Source organism: Microplitis mediator, chromosome 6 (genome assembly GCF_029852145.1).
Source record: "Microplitis mediator isolate UGA2020A chromosome 6, iyMicMedi2.1, whole genome shotgun sequence".
Classification (NCBI taxonomy): domain Eukaryota; kingdom Metazoa; phylum Arthropoda; class Insecta; order Hymenoptera; family Braconidae; genus Microplitis; species Microplitis mediator.
Window position 1 is genome coordinate 4,535,343 of NC_079974.1, and position 24,068 is coordinate 4,559,410.

At 35.6% G+C, this 24,068-nt stretch overlaps 2 protein-coding genes across 2 annotated transcripts; one reads left to right on the forward strand and one right to left on the reverse strand.

Moving 5' to 3' along the window:
• Nucleotides 1–11,354: 11,354 nt before the first annotated feature.
• LOC130670383 (MATH and LRR domain-containing protein PFE0570w-like) lies at nt 11,355–13,187 on the forward strand. Its single transcript, XM_057473786.1, has 4 exons — nt 11,355–11,364; nt 11,471–11,524; nt 11,611–11,840; nt 12,948–13,187. The coding sequence occupies exons 1-4, from the start codon at nt 11,355–11,357 to the stop codon at nt 13,185–13,187; spliced, it is 534 nt and encodes a 177-aa protein (XP_057329769.1).
• Nucleotides 13,188–19,373: 6,186 nt separating this feature from the next.
• Nucleotides 19,374–21,395, reverse strand: LOC130669839 (general odorant-binding protein 19a-like). The gene is made up of 6 exons (XM_057472947.1): nt 21,218–21,395; nt 21,052–21,130; nt 20,064–20,152; nt 19,754–19,868; nt 19,586–19,653; nt 19,374–19,509 (listed from the first exon to the last, which is right to left on the reverse strand). The coding sequence occupies exons 1-6, from the start codon at nt 21,287–21,289 to the stop codon at nt 19,492–19,494; spliced, it is 441 nt and encodes a 146-aa protein (XP_057328930.1). The 5' UTR covers nt 21,290–21,395; the 3' UTR covers nt 19,374–19,491.
• Nucleotides 21,396–24,068: the final 2,673 nt, after the last annotated feature.

Sequence of the window (24,068 nt, forward strand, 5' to 3'; positions counted from 1 at the left end):
AACAAATGCCCCGAGTCTTGAGAATTACCATTTTACGGGTAATCTAGTTGTTGAACTGTGTATACACGGTGCAATACAATATCTTAGACAAATGCAAATAAATAGAATTCAACTTCAACTACAACAACAACAACAACTCGAAGAAAATGATGGTGATGAAGCATCATTACCTGATACGATAATTTTAGTCGATAATGTAAATTCTGACACACACACACGCACACACACACACACACACACACGCACACGCACACACACACACACACACACACGCACACACGCACACACACACACACACACACACACACACACACACACACACACACACACACACACACACACACACACACACACACACACATTGCTAACTTTATATAAAAAAATTTTTTTCATTATGTTATTTAAATAAAAACGTATATAGCCGCGGTCATGCAACAGAGTCCGCACAGTGGAGAGCCCGAAACCCGAACCCGGACCGACCAAATCGAAACAACAACGACATGCAAAGATCGGGAAATTAGTCACCGACCTTACGACGATTCAACACACCACGGCCGTTTACCATTGCCGTTGAACGATGCGGTAAATGTTTCAACTGCAAACGCGAAGTTCATGGACAAGCTACTTGTCCGATCCCATTACGGGATAATTACTGTCGTAGCTGTGGAACCGAAGATGCAGTTACGCCTGGGTGTTTGAGTTGTGCCCGATTGCAACAAGCTCAGTCGGGAAACGCCCAGGGGGGTCAGCAGCAATAGGTCCAACGCTGATCACCGGCGAGGAACGGACCTCGATGTTTGTTGTACGAGAAGTGCAACAGGAAACCGTTCCGTTACCCGACATATTCGCTATTGACATCGAACCCGATGTATTGACTAAACACGTAAAAGACGCTAGGTCACCGGTAAAACGACTAGCAACGACACCAAATTCGAACCGACGAATCAAACAACTCAAACGAAGTGCCACGCCTGACGACAAACGACGAATGCTACGGGAAGTAGCCGAGGAAGTCTGCTCCGTGCAGACTAAACAGACCGACAAGCGACTGTACATACCGGTTAGGATCGGAAACGTTACGATTAACGCTTTATTAGACACCGGTGCTACTGTATCGTGTGTACGTGAACTCCGGGAACGAGAATGGGTCAATGACCTGGGCTCACGAGTTCGCCAAACACCGATAGGAACCGCTGCAGTGGCCGATGGGTCACTTATGACCGTCAAATCGATTTTGACTTTACCAGTGGGCATTAACAACGAGGTGATGCCACTGGAAATCCGCTTAATATCGACTTTGTCATACGACATGATCTGGGCATGGATGCCATCAAGACATTTGGAATTGGATTCGATGGAGCGACCGGTAAATGGTGGACGACACGAGGTTCCGACATATTCGACTGGCAATCCAAAAGTTGGGTTCATAATGACGAAATATCCGCTATCATGGAAACAGCGCCCGACCAGAAAGCTGCACTCGACGATTTATTAACCCGCCGTCTACCGGACATCCGATATACCGGTGAAACGACGTTCACAACTCATGACTCATTAAATCGACGTTCAAGAGCATGAGCCGATCCGACAACGGAACTATCCGACTTCACCGATCATCGAACAAGAGATGTGCCGACAAGTCGACGAATTATTGGCAGCCGAAATAATCGAACCGTCAACCAGTGGATGGTGTAACCCCATCATCATGGTACGTAAACCGACCGGCGAGTATCGCATGTGTCTGGATTTCCGACGTCTAAACGAAATTTCAAAACCATGTGCGTATCCGTTACCGTTAATGACCTGGATTTTGAACCAGTTGAGTGGTGCAAAATTTATTTCCAAGATCGATTTGAAACATGGGTATCATCAAGTCAAGCTTGACCCCGAAAGCCGAGAATATACTGCGTTCTGTGTTCCAGGACGAGGGATGTTCCAGTATGTTGGTATGCCATTTGGACTGGCAGGTGCACCACCGCATTTTCAGCGACTGATTGACACCATGTTAGGCCAAAGACGTGGTCTACGAATCTTCGGGTATCTTGACGATCTGATCATCGTCACCGAAACATTTAAAGAACACCACGAAGTTCTTAATGAGGTATTTAACGCCTTGAAGAAGGCAAACTTAAAGATTAACGCCGATAAATGCGAGTTCTGTACAAATGAAGTCTGTTATTTGGGGTACCGAGTGAACGAGAAGGGTCTTTTGGTTGACCCTGACCGAATGAAACTGATGGTAGAATTTCCGAGACCGGTTAATATGAAAAAACTACGACGCTTTATCGGTATGGCTTCGTAGTACCGCCGATTTATTCCGAACTTTGCGACTATTGCGGAACCGCTAACACGATTAACTAGTAAGAAAGTCCGATGGAACTGGGGTCCGGAACAGGAGTCCACGTTTGAATCGTTGAAAGTTGCATCGGCAACTGCCCCTGTGCTATCGTGCCCGGACTACTCGAAAACGTTCGTGTTGCAAACCGATGCAAGTGCGACGGGATTGGGTGCGGTATTGACCCAACAACACGAAGACGAAGAAAGAGTCGTCGCATACGTGAGTCGCGTCATGAACCGAGCTGAACGAAATTATTCAGCAATCGAACGGGAATGTCTCGCCGTTTTATGGGCTGGTGAACACTTTCGACGGTACTTGGAACGTTATCATTTCAAGGACTTAAAAAGTAAAACGCCACGTTAAAGTCGCTGGGCAATGCGACTAGCCGATTATCGATTTCCGATCGAATATCGGAAGGGATCGTTGAATGTCGTACCTGACGCGTTGTCTCGTATGTACGAGGACGAAGAAACCGATAACTTTCAAACCGCAGTTACTGTGGTTAACGACCAAGTGGCTTTAGACGTCGACATTCCGGCAGCGGAGTTAATCGACGACTGGTATACTCGCCGTAAACGGGAAGTACTGGAATCACCTGATCGATGGAAATGCTGGTGAGTAGAAGACGACCGATTGTACAAGTACCAACCGAATAAATTTATTGGCCAAGTCAAGGAAGACTTGGACGCCTGGAAATTGGTACCACCGAAAATTGCCCGCGGGGGCATAATCGAAGAAAATCACTGTCCGCCTCGGGCAGGTCACCTAGGCATAGAGAAAACCGTGGATCGACTCATTTTCACTTAGTTCAGCCATAAATATAAAATAACGGGGAGCGAACTGTTCACTTCAACTCTTCTCAGCGTAGACTAACTGGATGCGAGCTCATGAGCTCAGCGCTCAGACCTATATCCCCCACCCAAACTTTAAAAAAAGTTCATACTGGTTGAATGACGTCACCAACAAAGGAAAACAAGTCCAGACCTGTTAGATGACGCAATCTTTAGAAAAAAGAGTGGGGGAACTAAACCACTAGATGGCGTGCTTTTCGCATGCTTCTTGCATGTACCCTTACACACCTCTGTTTCAATATATAAAACATCAGTTGGAGATGTAGATGATCCTCGTGATGACGCTCAAGGCTGATAGACTGGAAATCATCAGCCTTGAGCGCCATTACGAGGTCTATTTTGTTTCAAAATTTTCCACTCAAAACATACTGTAAGCGACATCCAGTCAAAAGAGAGCTCAATTTAACCGGCAGAGCTATATTATGAGCTCAAAATCCCTGCTATGAGCTCAAATAGTATCAAAAAATGAGCTCAAAATAAAATTTCATTCGGCAAAACAGACCTTATCGACTGCCAAATCAGAATTTACTAACTGCCAATACCGCAGATAAAACAGGCCTCATCGATCGTCGGCAGGTTACCCTCCGCCGGTAACTTAGCATGGATAAGAACCCACAATCTGTTTTATTGGGGGAGGGGTGAACCCCCCTTGCTATACTACTTACTAAAGAGGGCTAGATTATTTATAGCGGTGTTATTTATTTGCGGTAACTTGCTGAAATAGTCTCTGATGAGTTCGATGATGTGATTGTCTATCCTGGGAATCATGGCAATATTGTAAATGTCCTTGTTGCTGATGTACTTGTTGAAATTTGATTTTGCTGATCTGTGGGCTCTGATGCAAGTTCTGATACACTTCCTTTCAAAAACGCGGAAGTTTTTTATGACTGCCGCACTGGTGTTCCACCAGATTGGGGCCGCATATGTCAGGATCGGCCTGACTGGAAGAAGGTAACCGATGATTTTTGCTCTCCTTGTTAGGTTCTGGTTGTGAAAAATTCTGCCGTTCACCTTGAATGCTGCTTTCGCCTTGGCCAATTGAATGTCTGGGTGGTCTCTCAGTCTCAGCAGATGGTCTATATGGACTCCTAGGTATTTGACAGTAGTTTCGTGTGGAATAATTACTTCTTCGCCAGTATTTAGGGATGGTGTGGATATTTGAAAGCCTTTTCTTACTTAAATGATTGGATACGCGTCTGAAGACTATCGTTTCGCATTTATCCGGGTTCATGCGTGGATTCCCGGTTCTGTAGAAAGCATTTATTTCATCTACCAGGTATTTTAGGTTGCTTTGTAAGGTTGGTGGGTTTAAACCTGCGATTCCAATTGTAAGGTCGTCTGCATACGCCACAGCAAATAATTTAGGGTCCTTGTTCAGTCCAAATAGATTCAGAATTTCCATCGTGAAGATACAGAAGAGTATTGATGAGTTCACTGTACCCTGTAGAAGACCTTTGAAGATTTTATACGTTTTTTTGGAGCGGTTGACGCCGTCCCATATATGTGTCACGTAACCATTCAAATTAATTTATAATTAAATTGTATTAAGAATTAAAAATAGTATTTAAATTCAAATTTGAATGGTTACGCGGGCATTTCGTTACCACGCCGGTGCTGAGACAGCGTTTGCTCGCGCATGCGTTTGGCGTAAATGAGAGCACGTGTGTGCCAAAATTTTAATTTATAATTTAAAAATATTTACCTTAATATTTATTATTTATATGGAAATATTTATTATTTTGCGTTATCTGGGGGACATAATGTGTGGTCACATAATGCCCCAATTATTGTTTTTATTTTATTTAGTTCAAATTTCATATCCAGGTATTGAGGAGATAAGAAATAGTGACCGTAGAGGAGGGGAAAAATCGATATTTTCTCCTGCAATATCGATGTAGAACATGCGGTTTAAATAATTATTATTATTTAATTAAATATATCGTTTAAAATTATAATTTTCCTATAAATAAATACTAGAAATATGTATTTAATTTATTAGGTATCATTTAGGTGGGGTAAGATGTTATTATAATTTATTTATTTGATTTTAAATAGGCCCAGAGCTAGACATTAATAATAATAATTAAGGGCGATTGTTGTGCCACGTGGGTGGCCAACAAGTGGCCGGCCCAAAAAGTATTCAGAAAGATACGGATAAGCAAGGTGAGTGGACGCTGTCATTGTCGTAAAATCTAATTACGTTGCTATTACGTTTGATTCGTTCGTTGCTAATTAACAGTAGTTAATAATATTATAAATATAAATAAATTCACCGGGTGATCGGTTTCTGTGTGTTCTTTGTTTTGGATCAACTTGAAACAATATCGAGTAAGTACTCTCGTATTCTCCTTCAATGCATTGCTACTGATAACCTCCCCGGGAATCGTTGGTATTCGCGACGTAAATTCACGTGTGTGTATCACACACCCGTGAATAATTTGGCTGATTTTGTATTCCGCTATCCCTGAATGATACATAAACACATATGAAAAGGGTTGAATATATTAAGATAATCATATTTTGTTTAAATTTTAATTTAAAATAATCAGAAATCGCGCGCTTACAGAAGTTTTCTGTATAGATACATATATATATATATATATATATATATATATATATATATATATATATATATATGTAAATACACATAGACATATGTGTGTGTGTGTGTTTCCTTACATGTATTAATAAATAAATAGATTATTATGTTCATTTATATTTGAATGATATGAAAAAAAAAGAAAATAATACTAGTATCTTCAGCTGAAGTTAGCCGATGTCTAATAATTTTTTGATTTTTTTTAGACTGTACATTATAAAAAAGAAAAACAATTTTGAAAAAATTGCATAGATAGTTTTTTTAATTTTCTACGTGTGCATATTTTTAGTTTTTATTCTTTTAAATTAATTTTTTGAAAAAAAAATCCGAAAATTGTGAATTGTCTGTTAATTTCAGGATCTTAAAAAAAACCTTAATGCTATGTAATTCTTGGCATTACATACTTTACATTCCGATAATTAATAGATTTTTTATGTATTATTTAAAAATTGTCACAACCAAAATTAATGGCGCAATTCACTTACAGAGTTAACTAGCCCGCTCTACAGGTTGAATATCTGTAAATAACTGTACATTTCATATTTGGCGCGCAGACACGCGCGTGCGTCTTTCTCGTTCAATTGCAAAGAATAAAGTATTCAACGAGGAACAAGTAACAAAGCAAGCAATGACAATGATGCCGTACGAATGGCCTGACATCGTCAATATCCGCCCTTTTTACTTTTCACAGATTACCCAACTATAATTAGAACTTAAAAATAAAAGCGATATCGGAAAAAAAATTTTTGGGATAGTTATTAAAAAAATTAAAAAATTGGCCGGTCTGTTATAAAGCACAACCTCGCCGCTTCGCGTTCGAGGCGTGCAAAACTAGAAAATATTTTTTTCAAACACAGTCTAACATACACATTGGATCGTGTTAAATAAAATCGACATTTTTTTCGGTTCCAAATGAAAATTTTGTTCTATGTAACATAAAAAAAATTTAGTCGTTCGATTCTCTATAAAAATATGTTATGGTCGTTGCAATTTATCGAACCGTTAACGACTTATAAAATTTCAGAGTTAATAAAAATTGTCCAATGATATTTAAATAGCAAATCATGATTGAACAATCGTTTTGATATATAGTTAGAGGGCCCACCTTGGAACCCAATGCTTTTTATGTTATTTTCAACATAATTTACGTTTATGAGATCGAAAAACAAATATCGACTTTCATTCTCAAAGTCAAATATATACATATATATACACATATATTTATATGTCGGAAAGTCATTACAAGCTTGGGCGTTATCCCGAGTATTGGTCTCAATATTGATATCTCTCAATTTTATTTAAACTATAAACGAATAATAATTATGCAACACAGTGATTTAATATTAAAAGTATTGTTCACAAATAATGATTTTTAGACAAGTAATATAATGAAGATAGTGTCGCACAAATATCAAAATACACTAAATACTAATTAATGCTATAATTGATTACAAAGGAAATTATAATAATTGTAATACACGACAGTCCCATAATATTTAAATAAAACCCGATCGAATAATTTACAAATACTACGGCAAACTAGGCTCGAGAACGAATCCACGGTCGACAGGACAACTTGAACTCGCACAACGAATGCTCAATCAGAACTGACCGACTCAACTAGTCCAAAAATTCTGTACGCTTCATAAAAAACCTTTTAGTCAAAATATTCAAAGAAGGACAACAATCACATTATCTTACTATGTTGTCCTCTGTGACTTACTATACCCATCCTGTGACCGTGGCTACGTTTGGTGAACAGATGTCACAGCGAGCCTAAGCCTCCCGCAATGAACATACTCTACTTAAGTTGTAAACAACTAGAGCTTAAATTTTATTTAATTGTTATTGTAAAAACAAGTCTTGACTGTTGGAAATTTCCCGTCCCATTGGAAAACCCCATTTTATTCTTTTATCTCCGACATATATATATTTACTCAGATTACTAAGAGCTTCCCGTACAAAAAATGATAGATCTGCGATAGATTGGTTGTAGATCTATCCGAGATCAATGAGAAGTCTACCATCGATCTGTGATAGATCTATGAGAGGTCTATGATCAACTTCTCTGGGGAGACAGCTGTATTTTTTTATTTTTAATAAACTGATAGGATGATGATAGTATAAATTAACTCGAATGAAATAATTCGATGAATTTTCATAAAAAATTAGGTTATTTCAAATAACGATCCCATAATTGACCTGTTTTATAGAAACATAAATCAACCGCGAATCTGATACAGCTTTTTAATGGATCAGTTATAAAGGCATAAGGGCGTATAAAATTTTGCTTTGTCGAATCAGCCAATTTACATCTAGAAAAATTTTTTTTCGTTGTAAAATTTTTTTAGACGCCCGATCTGAGAAATCATAACAGCGACAACATGAGTAAGATCAGTGTTTCTAGATTTTTAAATAAAAAACCATTGTCTGACCAAAAACAAATATTTTTTTTTCCGTGCTTAGGATTATTGGGTTCCCGAAAAGAATATGACGATCTTTATGCCCTAATAGCACCTGCAACGCGATACTTTCAACTGATATTTGTTAGATCAATCACAAATCTAAGGTAGAGCTTAAAGAGACCTACGATTAATGTTTATGACTAATTTCTACCAGATCCACCATAGATATATGACAGCTTTCTGATAGATATGTGGTACCATTACTACAGATCTTTAGCAAGTCTACTATAGATCTATGATAGCTTTCTGATAGGACTGTGGTATGATCACCCCAGATCTTTAACAAATTTACCATAGATCTATGATAGCTATCTGATGGATTCGTGGTATACTCTACCGATCTTCAGTAGATCCACCATAGATCTATGGTGGATCTGTGGTAGGATCACCATCGATCTTCAGAAAATTGATCATAGAGCTATGCAAATCTACTATATTGCAGATCTCTAGCAAATCTACTATAGATCTATGATAGCTTTTTGATAGATATGAGGTATATTAACCAGCAGCCTTTAGTAGATTCACAGTAGGTCTGTTACAGCATTCTGACAGATCTGTGGTATGATCACCACAGATCTTTAGCAAATCTACCATAGATCTATGATTGCTTTCTGTTAGATCTGTGGTAAATTTATCACCGACCCATCAGAAAGCTATCATAGATCTATAGTAGATTTGCTAGAGATCTGTAGTAATAATACCACAGAGCTATCAGAAAGCTGTCATATATCTATGCTGGATCTGGTGGAAATTAGTCATAAACATCAGTCGTAGGTCTCTTTAAGCTCTACCTTAGATTTGTGATTGATCTAAAAAATATCAGTTGAAAGTATCAAGTTGCAGGTGCTATTAGGGCATAAAGATCGTCATATTCTTTTCGGGGACCCAATAATCCTAAGCACGTAAAAAAAAATCGGTCTGTCAGTTGACCCTGCGGGCCAGCCCCGAAACTTCCCGCTATTTTCGAAATCGTTGAGCTCGAAAACACTATTGTGAATACATTTTCGAGCTCGCAAATACTTTTGTATGGCATTGTTTTGTAAAAAACCATTTTTTAGCATTTCTTTCTCCCACGATATCTCGCGAACGAATTCACCGATTTTGATGGTTGAGGCGGCAATCGACGCGTTTTGTCAAGTTCTAAAGCTGATCAAATTTTGGATTCGATTTATAGAGTCGTTTTTGAAATATTTCAGGAAAAATAAAAAATTTTTTTTTTTTTAATTCTTTCGACAACGGTTTCTCTTGAACGGATGAACCGATTTTGATGGTTGAGGTGGCATTCGACGCGGTTTATAAAGCTTTAGAGCCCAGTCCATTTTGGAATTAATGCATCGAGCACATTAAAAGTTATCCAAAAAAAAACATTTTTGAAAAAACTTTATTTTTGGAATATCTCTGAACGAGCCATACCGATCAAGCTCAATTTTCTCTCGGCTTCAAGATATTGACAATCCGCGTCGAATGACACCTTAAAGTTCAAAATCGGTTCATCCGTTCAAAAGATACAGGTATTTACATACGTACGTACGTACGTACATACATACATACATACACTCGGACATCATCTTGAAATTAGTCAGAATAGCTTCCTAGGACCTCAAAACGTCGACATCTGATGGAAATTCGATTTTCGTAAATCGGACCGAAACCAATAACTTCCCGAATTTTTGAAAATTTACAATTTTCTTAGCGGGAAGTTAAAAATATTTGTTTTTGGTCAGACAATGATTCTTTATTTAAAAATCTAGAAACACTGATCTCACTCATGTTGTCGCTGTTATGATCGGACGTCTAAAAAAATTTTACAACGAAAAAAAATTTGTCTAGATGTAAATTGGCTGATTCGACAAAACAAAATTTTATACGCCCTTATGCCTTTAGAACTGATCCATTAGAAAGCTGTATCAGATTTGCGGTTGATTTATGTTTCTATAAAACAGGTCAATTATGGGATCGTTATTTGAAATAACCTATTTTTTTATGAAAATTCATCGAATTATTTCATTCAAGTTAAATTATACTATCATCATCCTATCAGTTTATTAAAAATGGTAATTGTTTCGAAGTGGGGTCAACCACATTTTTAGCCATAAAAAATCGAAAAATCAATATTTTCGAATCGTTTTTTTTTAAATTGTTCTATTTCATGGCGGATTTATGAAAAAAAATATGTCGATTTTAAAAAATGAAAATAAAAATATTTTTTATACAATAAAAGTTCAAAAAAATGTTATATCACTAGTTTTTCATTGAAATTTAATTAATAATTATGTTTTCGAAAAATGCACTAATTTTTTTCAAAAAGTACATAAAAAAATGAATACATTAAAAAAAAAAATTGCCCTATCATAAAAAATTTTTTTTCTTAAAATATTCAGTTTTTTATGTTTTTTAAGAAAAAAAATACTAGCAAGCTCAAAAAAATGTTGCCACAAAAATTTCGATGAAAATGACGAAAACCATGAATTTTTTCTACTTTAAAATCGGAAAAACTCATCGAAATCTAACAAATTTCGAATTTATGATGGTGAATTTTTAAATTCGCCGTGAAGTAGAACAATTTAAAAAAAAAAAAAACGATTCGAAAATATTGATTTTTCGATTTTTTATAGCCAAAAATGTGGTTCACCCCACTTGTAAATAATTACCTTAAAAATAAAAAAATGCAGTTGTCTCCCCAGAGAAGCTGATCATAGACCTCTCATAGATCTATTACAGATCGATGGTAGACTTCTTATTGATCTCGGATAGATCTACAACCAATCTATCGCAGATCTATCGTTTTTTGAACGGGTTACTTTTTGTTTATGTAATTTAACCGTAGGGATATAAAAATTGTATGTCCATCACTGAGAGTGTGTTCTTCGGTAACAACATAACAATAGCCATACCCCCTCTTTTAAAGAAAAACCAAACTCAGTCATTAGCTCTGGTTAGTAGACGCTAGTGGCTTCAGTTTTCAGTCGTCATCGACACACGCCTGAGGTACGTCCGAAATAGTGCGCTTGAGAAATAATATAAAATATATTAAATAAAACTAGCTGTGTTTATTATAATGACGCATAAAAATGAAAAACGTGTGAAAAAATCGAGTAAGTATGCTGAAAAGTAAAAGAACATTTTTTTTATACTAGTTTTAAATTAAATATCACGTTTTTCTTTAAGCAATAATATATTTATAAAATTAACATTTAATTTATTATTCAAATTTTAGATCAGGATCAAAGCCATCCGGTTAATAAATTGTCAAATAGCGATGCTACCGACGGTGAGACTAAAACAAAAAAAAAGAAAATTAAAAACAATAACTGATAAAACAGAAAAACAAGACAAAGACAAAAAAAAGAAAATCAGATGTACCAACTAACGAAACTAACAGTAAAGACAAAGACAAAGACAAAAATAAAAATCAAGTTATAGATAAAAATAACGATAATGAAAAACAGCAAATTGATGATCAGGGAACAACAGAAAGTGAAGTTGATAAGCCGAATGATAAACGAAAAAATACAAGGCATCCGGTGACATCTAAAAGGACCTCTCGCCATCTGCAAACGCAAGAAGACCGCTTGCGTGTAATTGAGGTAAAATAATTTATTTCAGTTCTGTGCCTTTGGCTTGACCTGTCGGAGATTATCTACCCCATCTTTCGCACATACTCATCCAAAGTTGCTCTTTTTTGGCCCCTCTTTAGGCCTGATAGATGGGGGTCATTACCCTTTTCACCCTCGATTTGCTAGTGCCGGGTAGCACGCGTCGTTAAGACTCGTGAATTCTCAGTACGCTATTACTTTTCGAGTAGTGCATATGAGTCTAAACGTTGTTGTAACGTTCGAGTGAAGAGTGTTTTTTAACCCATACTTGTAAACAATAGTAAGTCTGGTAGAAGTATTATTTGTTACAGATAAACTTATGATACCAGCCGCGTGCGTCAAGGCTGGGGAGACGCAGCCGCAGGCGTAAAGGCTCGAGTTAAAGTGCTTGAGGAGCCGTAACGGCTCAAGGCAGCCGGCCAAAGGTAATACTCTGATATAGCAGCCGCAACGGCTCGAGGAGTATCCCTGCAGCCTCTGGGCTCTAAGAAAAGCTGTTTCCGAACTGTTACCGGGTAAAATAAAGAATGATCTTGCACCTAGTGGCAAAGTCATCAGATCAAAAAAAAAAAAAGATCACTTGCTTGCAGATACATTATCTCAAGCTAATAGAAGCAAAAATGCACCTTCTAAAATATATGCATTTGAATTTTCCAGATGAATTTTTCCCCAGGGGTTTTTGTTACGATGGAGGAGTTGTTAGAGGAGTCAGCAGCGACGGAGGAGCTTGACAAAATACTGGACAGACTGCAGCTTACGGCGGAGGAGTGACTACCAGAAGGATGGAGAAACTGGAAAGTCGTGAGTCTGTCAAAAGACGAAGTCTTTGGAAAAGAGATAGACCCACAGGTCCTCAATAAAGTCCGGTTTGCTCTTCTCACGACGGAAATTGCGAGAGCATTTAATCCAGCCATACGGGAGTTTCCGGAGAAACTCTATCGAGATTATAAAATCGACATGTTAAACTGGGCTTTCTGTCGGGCCCTGATCATGAGCCCACCTGCAATAGTTAACAGAGTTCGGGGTTCAGCAGCCCAGACAGAATTATTTCTCCATGCTCTGAAACCTTTAAAAGAATAATTCATATCTCGTAAGCAGACAGCGGAACTGCTGGGAGGGGATGAGGAAGGCTCAGAGGAAGATGAAAACGAAGCTCCGGGTGGCAAGAGAAAAGCGCCAACACCAGAGGAACGCGCGCCAAAGCGGTCAAAGATTGCAGCTTTGGAGGAGAGAATGGAGAATATGTTCCAGGTTATATTGGATAAGATTGAGAGCAAAATATACAGGTGGAGTCCAGTGAATCAGAATCAGAGGGATCGGTTAGCCAGGAGGAGATAGATGAGAGCATGGTTACTGAATCTTCAGCATGGGAAGCGCCGGTTCTATTACCCGTTGTTGAGAAACAACAGCTGAATTTAGAGGCGTTGGCATTGGTCCCAGTGGTCAAGGAGAGTACTCCGTCAATACCGCCGCCGACGCCGGAGATCAAAGCGCAAGGAATAACGTGCCAGAAATTAGGTACGGAAAATTGGAACAAGATCCGCTACAAAGAGGTTCAGAAGAAGCTCCAAGCTTCACCAGTGTTTGATGGTCTGAAGGTGAATAGGCAGTTGGAAGGCTTAGCTCCAAAATCGTTTGCTAGTTCGATGCTGAAAAAAGCAGAGGAGATGGCTGGAACGATCACCCACGACTTGCTAAAACAAAGACAGAAGTTAAGGAAAATTATGCAAAAAATACCGCAGAAATACCCAGACGCCTACAACGAAATCAGGGATAACTTCTTGGGAGAATCGGCGTTTATGGAGATATCGGACAACTTGCTCCATTTTATTTGCGCCAGGCTTTGCAGAATTGATCGAGTTCAAAAGAAAGGTGTTTAAACCAAAAACCAACACCTTGCTGCTAGGTTAGCAGAGATTCCACCCTCTGAGTCTTATTTATTTGATGAGGAAGCTCTTTCGAAGTTCCTTGATCAGCGGGGTGGTGTTCAGAAGGTTGCTTTCTTTAGTCAAAAGAACCCCAGGGAGGGGGAGTATCAGCCAATGAGGCCTAAACCAGGTCGCTCATCAGTGAGTCCGGGATACTTTCGCGACAGAGGAGTAAATCATCGTTCAAACCATCATCAGTGCCATCCTCGTCCTTTCGGAAGCCTAATCCCAAAGACGCAAGAAAATCCACGAAAAGATTTAGTTCCGGCAAGAGAGATCGTTCTAAAAGATTATGACTGCCCGTTCCAGGGGGGTCAGTTAAAGAAATTCGTAGGTCGGTGGCGTCGGAGTACATTTTGGACATGTTGGAAGGCTACAGCATACCGTTCGTAATGAAACCAGTAACGGTACCGCTATCAAGTCGGATTTTAGGGTGATTTGGGACAACAGAATCTTGACAAATGACTCAGGAAGTAGAGAAACTGTTAAAAGAAGGTGTATTAAAAAAAGCCAAGTGGACAACAGGATTCATTTCCACAATGTTCCTGTTTCCAAAGCAGGACGGATCAGCAAGGCCTATCTTCAATTTGAAAATATTGAACCAGTACCTGAACCCGTTCAAATTCCGCTTAATACACCAGTGGCATGTTGCCGGTTTCCTGAGGTGGCGAGATTACTTGGTAAAGTTGGACATCTCCCAAGCTTACTTCCACATTCCAATCATTCTGCATCATCAGAAATTTCTATGTTTAACATACAAAGGCCAAGTATACAACATGACGTGTCTGCCTTTTAGTCTGGCGAGTGCTCCGCAGGCGTTCTCCAACATCAGCAATTGGCTGGCGAACTTCTTTTGGAGTTTTGGAATAAGAGAATCTTAGTTTATCTAGACGATTTTCTTATAGTGACCCAAGACCCTCTAGCTCTGCGAAGCCAAGTAGAACTGGTAATGAACTATCATCGGTATCTGGGCTGACAGGTGAACCTCAGAAAATCCGTGATCACACCATTGAGAAAATTGGAATTTCTGGGGATTATTTGGGACACCGAGAAAAATCAAATGATCTTGCCAGAGGACAAGAAGGACCGAATTCCGACAGCTGTCAATCAGATAGAGAGGAAACGAAAATGGAATTGGAAGTGCGGAACTTCGTTGCTGGGCCAGCTCAATTTCGCAGCATTGGCAGTTTTACTGGGTCGATTGTTCTTGAGAGAGTTGCAGAAAGCGAGCTTGGAACTCCCGGAAGTCAGACCAAAGAAGAAAATTGGAGTCCCGCAGTCAGCTCTGGAAGACTGTGCATGGTGGAGAAACAACATACATCGGACGATCCCAATATTCAGAGACCAGCCTTCGATATTTCTGACAACGGATGCGTCACAAGAAGGATGGGGATTCCATCTGGACAATCAGATGAGAGCGGGTCAGTGGACGCAGGAACAAATCCATTGGCACGGGAATCGGAAGGAACTCTACACAGTCCTGATTGCCATCAGGGAATTCGAGACCACCGATGCTCAAAGCGATCGGAATAACAGAAGCGTCGAAAACTATGCGAAAATCGAGTGTGTGGAACATTCAGGATCTGATTGAGTGGTTAAAGAAACACCCACTAGATCAGGATAGTATTTCCCAGGTCTCTAGACACACTGCCATCCTGCTGCTGTTGGCGTCGGGGAGACGGATCCATGATTTGACCCTTTTGTCCATTGATACGAAAGGATATGAATCAAATCGTAACTCAGTAACCTTCTGGCCGAAATTCGGCTCAAAGACGGACAGTGTTTGACTCAGGCAATCGGGATGGAATTTGTCGAGAGCAAAACAGCAGATGTTCGACGTAGTATTCTGAGTGAAGCGCTTGATAAAAATTTCAGCTGAAAGACGCAAAGCAAGACCAGGCTTGAATCAATTATTTTTTGCAACAAGAGCGAAGGTCAAGGAAGCATCGAGAGCTATTATAGCTGGGTGGATAAAGACGGTCTTTAAAGAATTGAAAATCAACGTGAGTCCTGGATCAATAAGGTCGGTGGTAGCCTCACACAGATTTGAACAAGGGATGGAGCTAGATCAGATCCTACAACGGGGAAACTGGCAAGAAGAAGTGAATTTGGCTTTAGAGGGCTCTCTAAAGCCAAAAAAGCGCCTAAAAATATGTCCTTTTAGCATTAGAAACACGATATATATATATATATATATATATATATATATATATATATATATATATATACATATATATATATATATATTTATGTAATATAACGGACTTTTGAGGACACGATTGCGTCTACAATTCTTATCCGATTTTCTACAATTATTTTATGTGCAATTACCACGGTTAAGTTCAAAGATAGGCTGAATCGGTCGATTAGTTTAGAAGTTATGGCTGTTTGAAATTTTCATGATTTTTCGAAAAAATCCGTTTTTAATCACTTTTAAAGTCCATATAACTTTAGAACTAAAACTCATAGATCATTTCTGTAAAAAGTATTTTAAAGCTTTAATTTATGACCTTAAACTTTATATTTTGACCATTTCTTCCAATAGTATGATAGCCTTGAAAATTTTAATGGAATCAAAAAATGTTGAAAATATGGTTTTCATTCCACATAACTTATGATTGTCCCATGATAATCCAGTTTTGTCAGTTGTATTTTATTGTGCACAAAATAACCTGTAAATTTCACTGCTATTTTATATTTTAAAAGTATTTCTTTAATTATTTATGATATGTATCAAATGTACTGCTAATCCCTATGATTATCACTGGTCTTGTCACTACGATAGCGCCCACAGTTTTTATCGGATTTTAATGAAATTTTTTACACTTATTCTATCGGCGATTACCTTGATCAAGTTAAAAGATGGGCTGAATCGTTCAAATTGTTTTGAAATCATAACTGTTAGAAATTTTCATGATTTTTCGTAAAAATCAGTTTTAATCACTGCTAAAACTTATGTAACTTCAAAACTAATATTCATAGACAATTTCTGTAAAAAGAATCTGAAAGCCTGTCTAATAATCTTTAATTTATGACCTTAAGCTTTATGTTTTGACTATTTCTTTCAATAATTTGATAGCCTTGAAATTTTTAATGAAATCAAAAAATGTTGAAAATATGGTTTTCATTCCAAATAACTTAAGCATTTCCCATTATAATCCATATTCGTCAGTTGTATTTTATTGTGAAGAAAATAACCTGTAAACTTTACAGCTATTTTATATTTCAAAAGTATTTCTGTTATCACTTATGATGTTTCAAACGTACCTGTATGCTCTATGATTAATACTGGTCATTACGATAACATTCACAGCTATCCTCGGATTTTAATGAAACTTTCCACACTTATTATATAGGTTATTATCTTGATTAAATTTGAAGATGAGCTTAATCGGTCGATAAATTTTGAAGTTATGGTTGCTTGAAATTTTACCGTGTAAGCTTTAATATTTACCTTTCTTTCAATAATTTGATAGTCTGACAGTTTGGACATTATCAAAAAAATTAGAAAATGTGGATTTTATTCCGGATAATATATACATTTTAGGTAGATTTTTTTTTAAATCTAGGTATTGTATTTGTCCTCATGGTAGATTTTTCAAGGAATTTTGTCATAACCAATCATAATTGGTTTAGTAGACTTCAAAAATACCATTCGTTGAAAAATTTATATACATACGTACTATATTTATCCATACATGTTCCAAGTCTATACATACATATATATATATATATATATATATATATATATATATATATATATCTTCGAGCTCGAAAATACTTTTGCATACTATTGTTTTCTAAAAAAACATTTTTTAGCATTTCTTTCTCCCACGATATCTCGCGAACGAATTAACCGATTTTGATGTTTGAGGTGGCAATCGTCGCGTTTTATCAAATTGTAAATCTGATTAACTTTTGAAATTGATGTATCCAGCCGTTTTTGAGAAATTTAAAAAAAAACAAAAAAAATTTTTTTTTTAAATTCTTTCGTCAACGGTTTCTCTTGAACGAATGAACCGATTTTGATGGTTGAGGTGGCATTCGACGCAGCTTATAAAGTTTTAGAGCTCATTAGATTTTGGAATCAATCCATCGAGCACATTAAAAGTTATCCGAAAAAAACACTAATTTTGAATTCGATTTATCAAGTCGTTCTTGAGATATTTCGAAAATAATTAAAAAAATTTTTTTTTTTAATTCTTTCGTCAGCGGTTTCTCTTGAACGAATGAACCGATTTTGATGGTTGAGGTGGCATTCGACGCGGCTTATAAAGCTCTAGAGCCTAGTCCATTTTGGAATCAATCCATCGAGCACATTAAAAGTTATCCAAAAAAAAACACTTTTGAAAAAATTTTATTTTTGGAATATCTCTGAACGAGCCCCACCGATCAAGCTCCATTTTCTTTCAGCTTCAAGATATTGACAAGCCGCATTGAATGACACCTTAAAGTTTGAAATCGGTTCATCCGTTCATAAAATACAAGTATGTACATACGTACGTACGTACACTCGGACATCATCGTGAAATTAGTCAAAATAGCTTCCTAGGACCTCAAAACGTCGACATCTGATAAACATTCGATTTTCGTAAATCGGACCGAAACCAATAACTTCCCGAATGTTTGAAAATTTACAATTTTCTTAGTGGGAAGTAAAAAAAAAAAAAAAAAGTTAAGAGAAGGAAAATTGTTTTAATAAAATTTTGAAGGTACTCCGTTATGCCCATCTCTTAATACTTTTATTTGTGATATTAATACACGAAAAACGATTTATAAATCATTATGATTATCAGCTAAATCTACAAATAAAAAATAAAATTGAATCGCCTGCTCTTTTTTCACAGAAATTTTCATGGTAAATTTACGGTAATAAAAGTAAAAAATAAGTAAAATCAGGAGAACATTTCTAATGAAAAATGGCGGCGGTGTGTGTTTGTTTACATGTAAAATTTTCTGTTTTAACCCTAATGTTTTTTTTTTTAAAAACCGAGAAGGCCTACAGTAGTGATTTTCGAAAGGAACCTTCTCTGCTTAATTCTGAAAATTGAGAAAAAAAAATTAAGTCGTTTCGTCAAGTCGTTCTCGAGATATCCGTATCGCCCCGTTTTTTTGAACCACAGACTAATGGACGTCCACGATAAATTTTTTTTAATGAACTTTTTTTTACATTGATACATATTGGACAATTAAAAAAAAGTATTAGGAATACTCATTAGTGTTTCAGCTTTATATTGATGTGCTTTTCATAATGTATAAGAGTAATAGAAAAAAAAATACACCTTAATGAGTGGAAATCGTGTGACCTTGACAGGTCGTTTATAAAGCACAACCTCTCCGCTTCGCTTCCAAGGCGTGCAATAGGGTAAGAGCACCAGTACCCAGCCCCAAACCAGTAGCCAGCCACCTCATGTTAAAGTATATCTATATATATTTTGAGCCAATGTTAAAGTATATGACCGGCTGGCTACTGGTTTACGGCTGGGCACTGGTGCTCTTACCCTACATGGCGGCGGAACGCCGCGGCGCGACGAACGAAGGGTGGCGAGACCGCGTGACGGACGGAGGGTTAAAATATCAAATTCATAACAAAAAGTTTCACTAAACAAAATTTATTCAAGAGACAATTATTTATAATTTTTTATAAAAAGAAATAAATATACTAATTACTGGTGCAATAGAAGTATATTTATATGAACGCATAAGAAGTATATTTATATGAATGTATATACCTGCAATAAAAATAAAATAACAATTAATTCTATTAAGATACTCGATGAGAATATAAAGTTCATTTATTAAACTTACTCCTGCATCCATATTTCGGTAACATTTAGCGTAATCATATCCCAATTGACAAAGCTCAGTAGCTGTCACTGGTTTTAAAATAAAACAAGTTAATAATAATGGTAATGGATTAAATAAATAAGTCAATTAATCATCGAGTAAAAAGCGATAAAACTATAATATATTTACTTTGAGCTTTACAAGTAGTAAAAACATTTTTCATCCTGTCTATGTACTGTAGTTCTACCATTGCGTCCAATTGTTTGAACACATAACTTAGATCAATATTATTGTCTTTATCAAACTAAAAAATAAATTCTTTTCTATTTATCTGCTATTTAATTCTTCCCATACGAAAAAAATATATATCCGGGCAAATTTGCATATATGAGACATATATTTATATATATGTTGCATATATGCGACATATTCCAGATTTGCCCGGATATATATTTTTTTCGTATGGGTTATTAAAATAGGAATATTAATAAGTTCTTACTATTTTTGACATTTTACAGTAGCAACCGAGATAGCACTTCAGGGCTTCATCTTCAGGAAATTCTCCATTGCGATGAGCTTCTTGTAATTCTAGAAGGAAAGAACGATGCCGATTTACATTAATTCAATATGTAATGAATGTACGTTAGGAAATCGGCGCTAAATCACTAAAAAGTCAAGAAAGGTAAACATCATTTTTTTTTTCACCATACCTGCGCCGAAAGTTTAAATCCCTGCCCTGTTTAGAGGGAAGAAAGTCGTTCATTTCTTTTATGAGAAAACAAATGATAAAAATTTATCGCATGCGTCATTTTTCCGTCAAACAGATGCAGAAATTTAAACTTTCAGGTGCAGATCTGGTGAAAAATTGTATACACACCATACGGAAGAAGGTACCCGTATAAAAAAAATTTTCGTTCATAATAGATTTAGATCCGAATTTCATGACGAAACTCAAATCATAACACAAATATAACTTTCATCATGACTTAACTCCAACTTTTCGTCTAGTAAATCAGTATCAATTATAAAATTAATTTATTACGTCTTTGAATTGGACTTGGGACGACTTCGATTAAAACTTGCCTGGATTTTTACTGAATTAAACCTTTTGTCAAATTTATCGATTCGGAAATTAACACTAAACTTCTTCTAATAAGCACTTGATTCACGTAAATCAGTTTCGACTGTAAAATTAATTTAGTGAACAAACTTCGGATCACTTAGATTTAAATTTGACTGAGTCATAATCTTCTCGTGATTAAAGTTGTTGAAACAAATTAATTATGAAAGTTATATTTGTGTCACGATCTGAGTTTCGAGATGAAATTTAGATCTAAATTCATTACGAATAAAAATTTTTTTACACGGGTAGGACGTCCCGATCCGCGTGTTTGCCACCCTCGCCTTCGACCCGAGTAATCAATGACACACGCAGATTAAAATGTCTTACTTTACTTTACTCTTCAGTTTTTAAATAAATATCATACCTTTACTGAGAGCTGTTTTAGAGGCACAACTTTTGGCAATTGCTTTTCCGAATTCTTTCATTTGCTCTACATTCAATCGCTATTGAATTCAATTTTATAATTAATTACAGTATTTTTATCTAATATTATTACATTTTAATTAAAAATAATAATTAATATCACTTACAGCCTCAGTACGTGAAAAGTTAATTGTAACGAAAAAAACCACTGCGAGTGTTGAAATGAATTTATTTTTCATTTTCAATATATATTTATATTTATAGTTTAGTATTTAATAATGCACTCAAAGAAATATGAGTCTGTCTACGAACACTCGATCGCAATACATACGACGTATAAAGAATCGACTAAGAAATCTTGTCTATTTATCTGTTATCGTATATTTTTTTTTCTTTTAATTCTTAGTTGTAGTGCTGTATAATCAACCTTTAATTTAAAATTTTATTGCAGCAAACTCATCAATTTTTTTACTCACAAACATACTAATGTAATACTTGAACACAGTCGAAACATAAACTCAATAACTAATTATATCGTCGATATTATATAAAGAAACATAGAAACAGAAGTTACAATAGATAATAATTATTATTCTCATTTATTTCAATGCAAATTTATTGAGTGAATATTAAAACTTTTAATTTCAGCTTTTATGCGCCAATATCTTTGTAATTAATAAAAAAAATGAGTTATACATAAACTATGATTTTATTTGATAAGTTGTGCAAATTAAAAATTATATTACTCCGTAATTATGAAATGACATGCAAAAGTTTATCGAAGGTTTAATAACAAATAATTTTTTTTGTTTTTCAATTGTTCGTTTGGAAAATTTTAAATTCTAAGTAAAAAAAAAAAAAAAAAATAATAATTGTTGCATTGAATATAGCTTTTTTATTTAACATATTACTGTTTTGAGATCTTGAAAACCCTATCATCTGCGTGTGTGTTAATAATTTTAATTTTTTTTCTGGTAAAATCTGAAATAAAAATAATAAACTTTTATTGTATGATAGAATCTATATTTCTCAACAAAACTCAAGTTTCAAGATCTTATAAATGATTTTTCGACGCGGATAAGTGTACAGAAATAAGTGGGATAGAATAAGGGATAAACGTGCGGCACGATAACGTGCCACACAGTAGGCTATTCTGAACACAGGTTATTTTTCTGTATTTTCAGACACTACGATGATTTTTATAATGATTATTTAGAGGTGTCAAAGATATTTTTTTTAATTGGATTTTGTGGTGAACACTATTATTAGGAACTGGTTTTTGATAATATCATCATAAAAGAATTTTGTCAACAACTGATTCACCTGAATATTCAAAACCTAAAATAAAACGAAAAAATAAATATCAAATTTTTTCGATGAACTAATTCATTCAAATTACAATAGAAAACCCGAGTAAAAACAAAATTCCGCCGCAACACCGTTGCACGGCTTTTGGAGCGCCGCACCACCGCTGCACTACAGCTGTAACAAATCTGATTATTTTACAATTGCCGCACCACCGCTGTGACAAGTAAAGAATTGATCTATCCGCTGCACTACCGCCGCACCACCGCCGTGACAACTAAAGAAATTTCTATTCCCCGCACCACAGCTGTGATATTTTGTGGTAAATTATTTTTTATTTTATATAATGTTCATTTATGCCCATTAATCAATCTGAAAACTATATAAATGATAGTTTCTCTTATTATTTCTCAATTGATAAGTTTTTCAATTGCTAATTACAACAATTTTTTATAAATGATTAATTTCTCTCACCATGAACCGTAAAATCTTCAATTATTGATTATTTTATTCTGTAGTGGAATTGAATCATTGAACAAACTTTTCAATTCGTTAAATTTTATAATTAGTGATTAAAAAACACATAGCCAAATAGTTATATTCATATGCGGTTTTAATTAGTGCATACATCAGTTATCAGTTATTGTTAAATCAAAGTTTTAAACATATTATGCAGAAATAATTTCCAATTCTAATTAAGGTAATTTACTATTTAATTTTTTTCTTATTTCTATTTTCAGGGCAACAAACTTATTACTGAGCACTAGGGTGACCCATAAAAACCGACTATTTTTTTTTTTCGAGTCTCTTGCGAAAATTTGGTGGCTTACAATGTTTTAAGAAGCCTCTCCAAAAATCAGCTCGATAAAAAATTTTCAAGAGGTCGCTCATGAATTTTGAAAATATCAAAAATGATCAAAATTCGAATTTTTTATTTCTAAATTTTTTCTTTCTCGTGGCAGCAATAGTTTATAATTGTGAAATCATGACTACGCTGAGAATTTCAGCCCAAGATTTGAATATTTAAACCTCACTCAAGAATTTTGAATGTTTCCGAGTGCTGTCTTTTGGACGTTTTTGAGCGACCCTTAAACATTAATAATTAAGCTTCTAGATTTTTTCACCATCAATTTGCATGACAATGAATAAAAATATAACCCGAGAAATAGAAGTAATAAGTTTTTTACATACTTTTTTATTTTTTAATTCAATTTGTAGGTTTTTCGCTTATTCAAAACTTGCCAAATTTTATTGTTTAAGACTGTCCTGTACATTTTTGGTTATGCAAAAGTTATATTTAAGTGAAATGACAATAATTGAGTTATAAAAAAATATAAAACCTAATTCAAACTATTAGTTACATATTATCACCCGATAAAAAAAGATTTTGTCTAATCATATATGATCATGCATAATTGTCTATGTATGATCAGATCCGAAAATTGCCCAGGTCTGATCATACATAACTTGATCTGTTTATATATGAATAGATATGATTATATATAACCATGCATGAACGAATATAATCATTTTTAGAATCTCATTTAGAATATCTCTAAATTATTAATTAAGTAATTTAATTACGATTTATTGTCTTTATCAATATAAATGTCGGTTAAAATTAAATAATAAAAAAAAAAATTATTATTATCCGTTGACTACTATTTTACTACGAGGTCACCCGTCCAATTAATGTCCCATGCCGATGCTGCT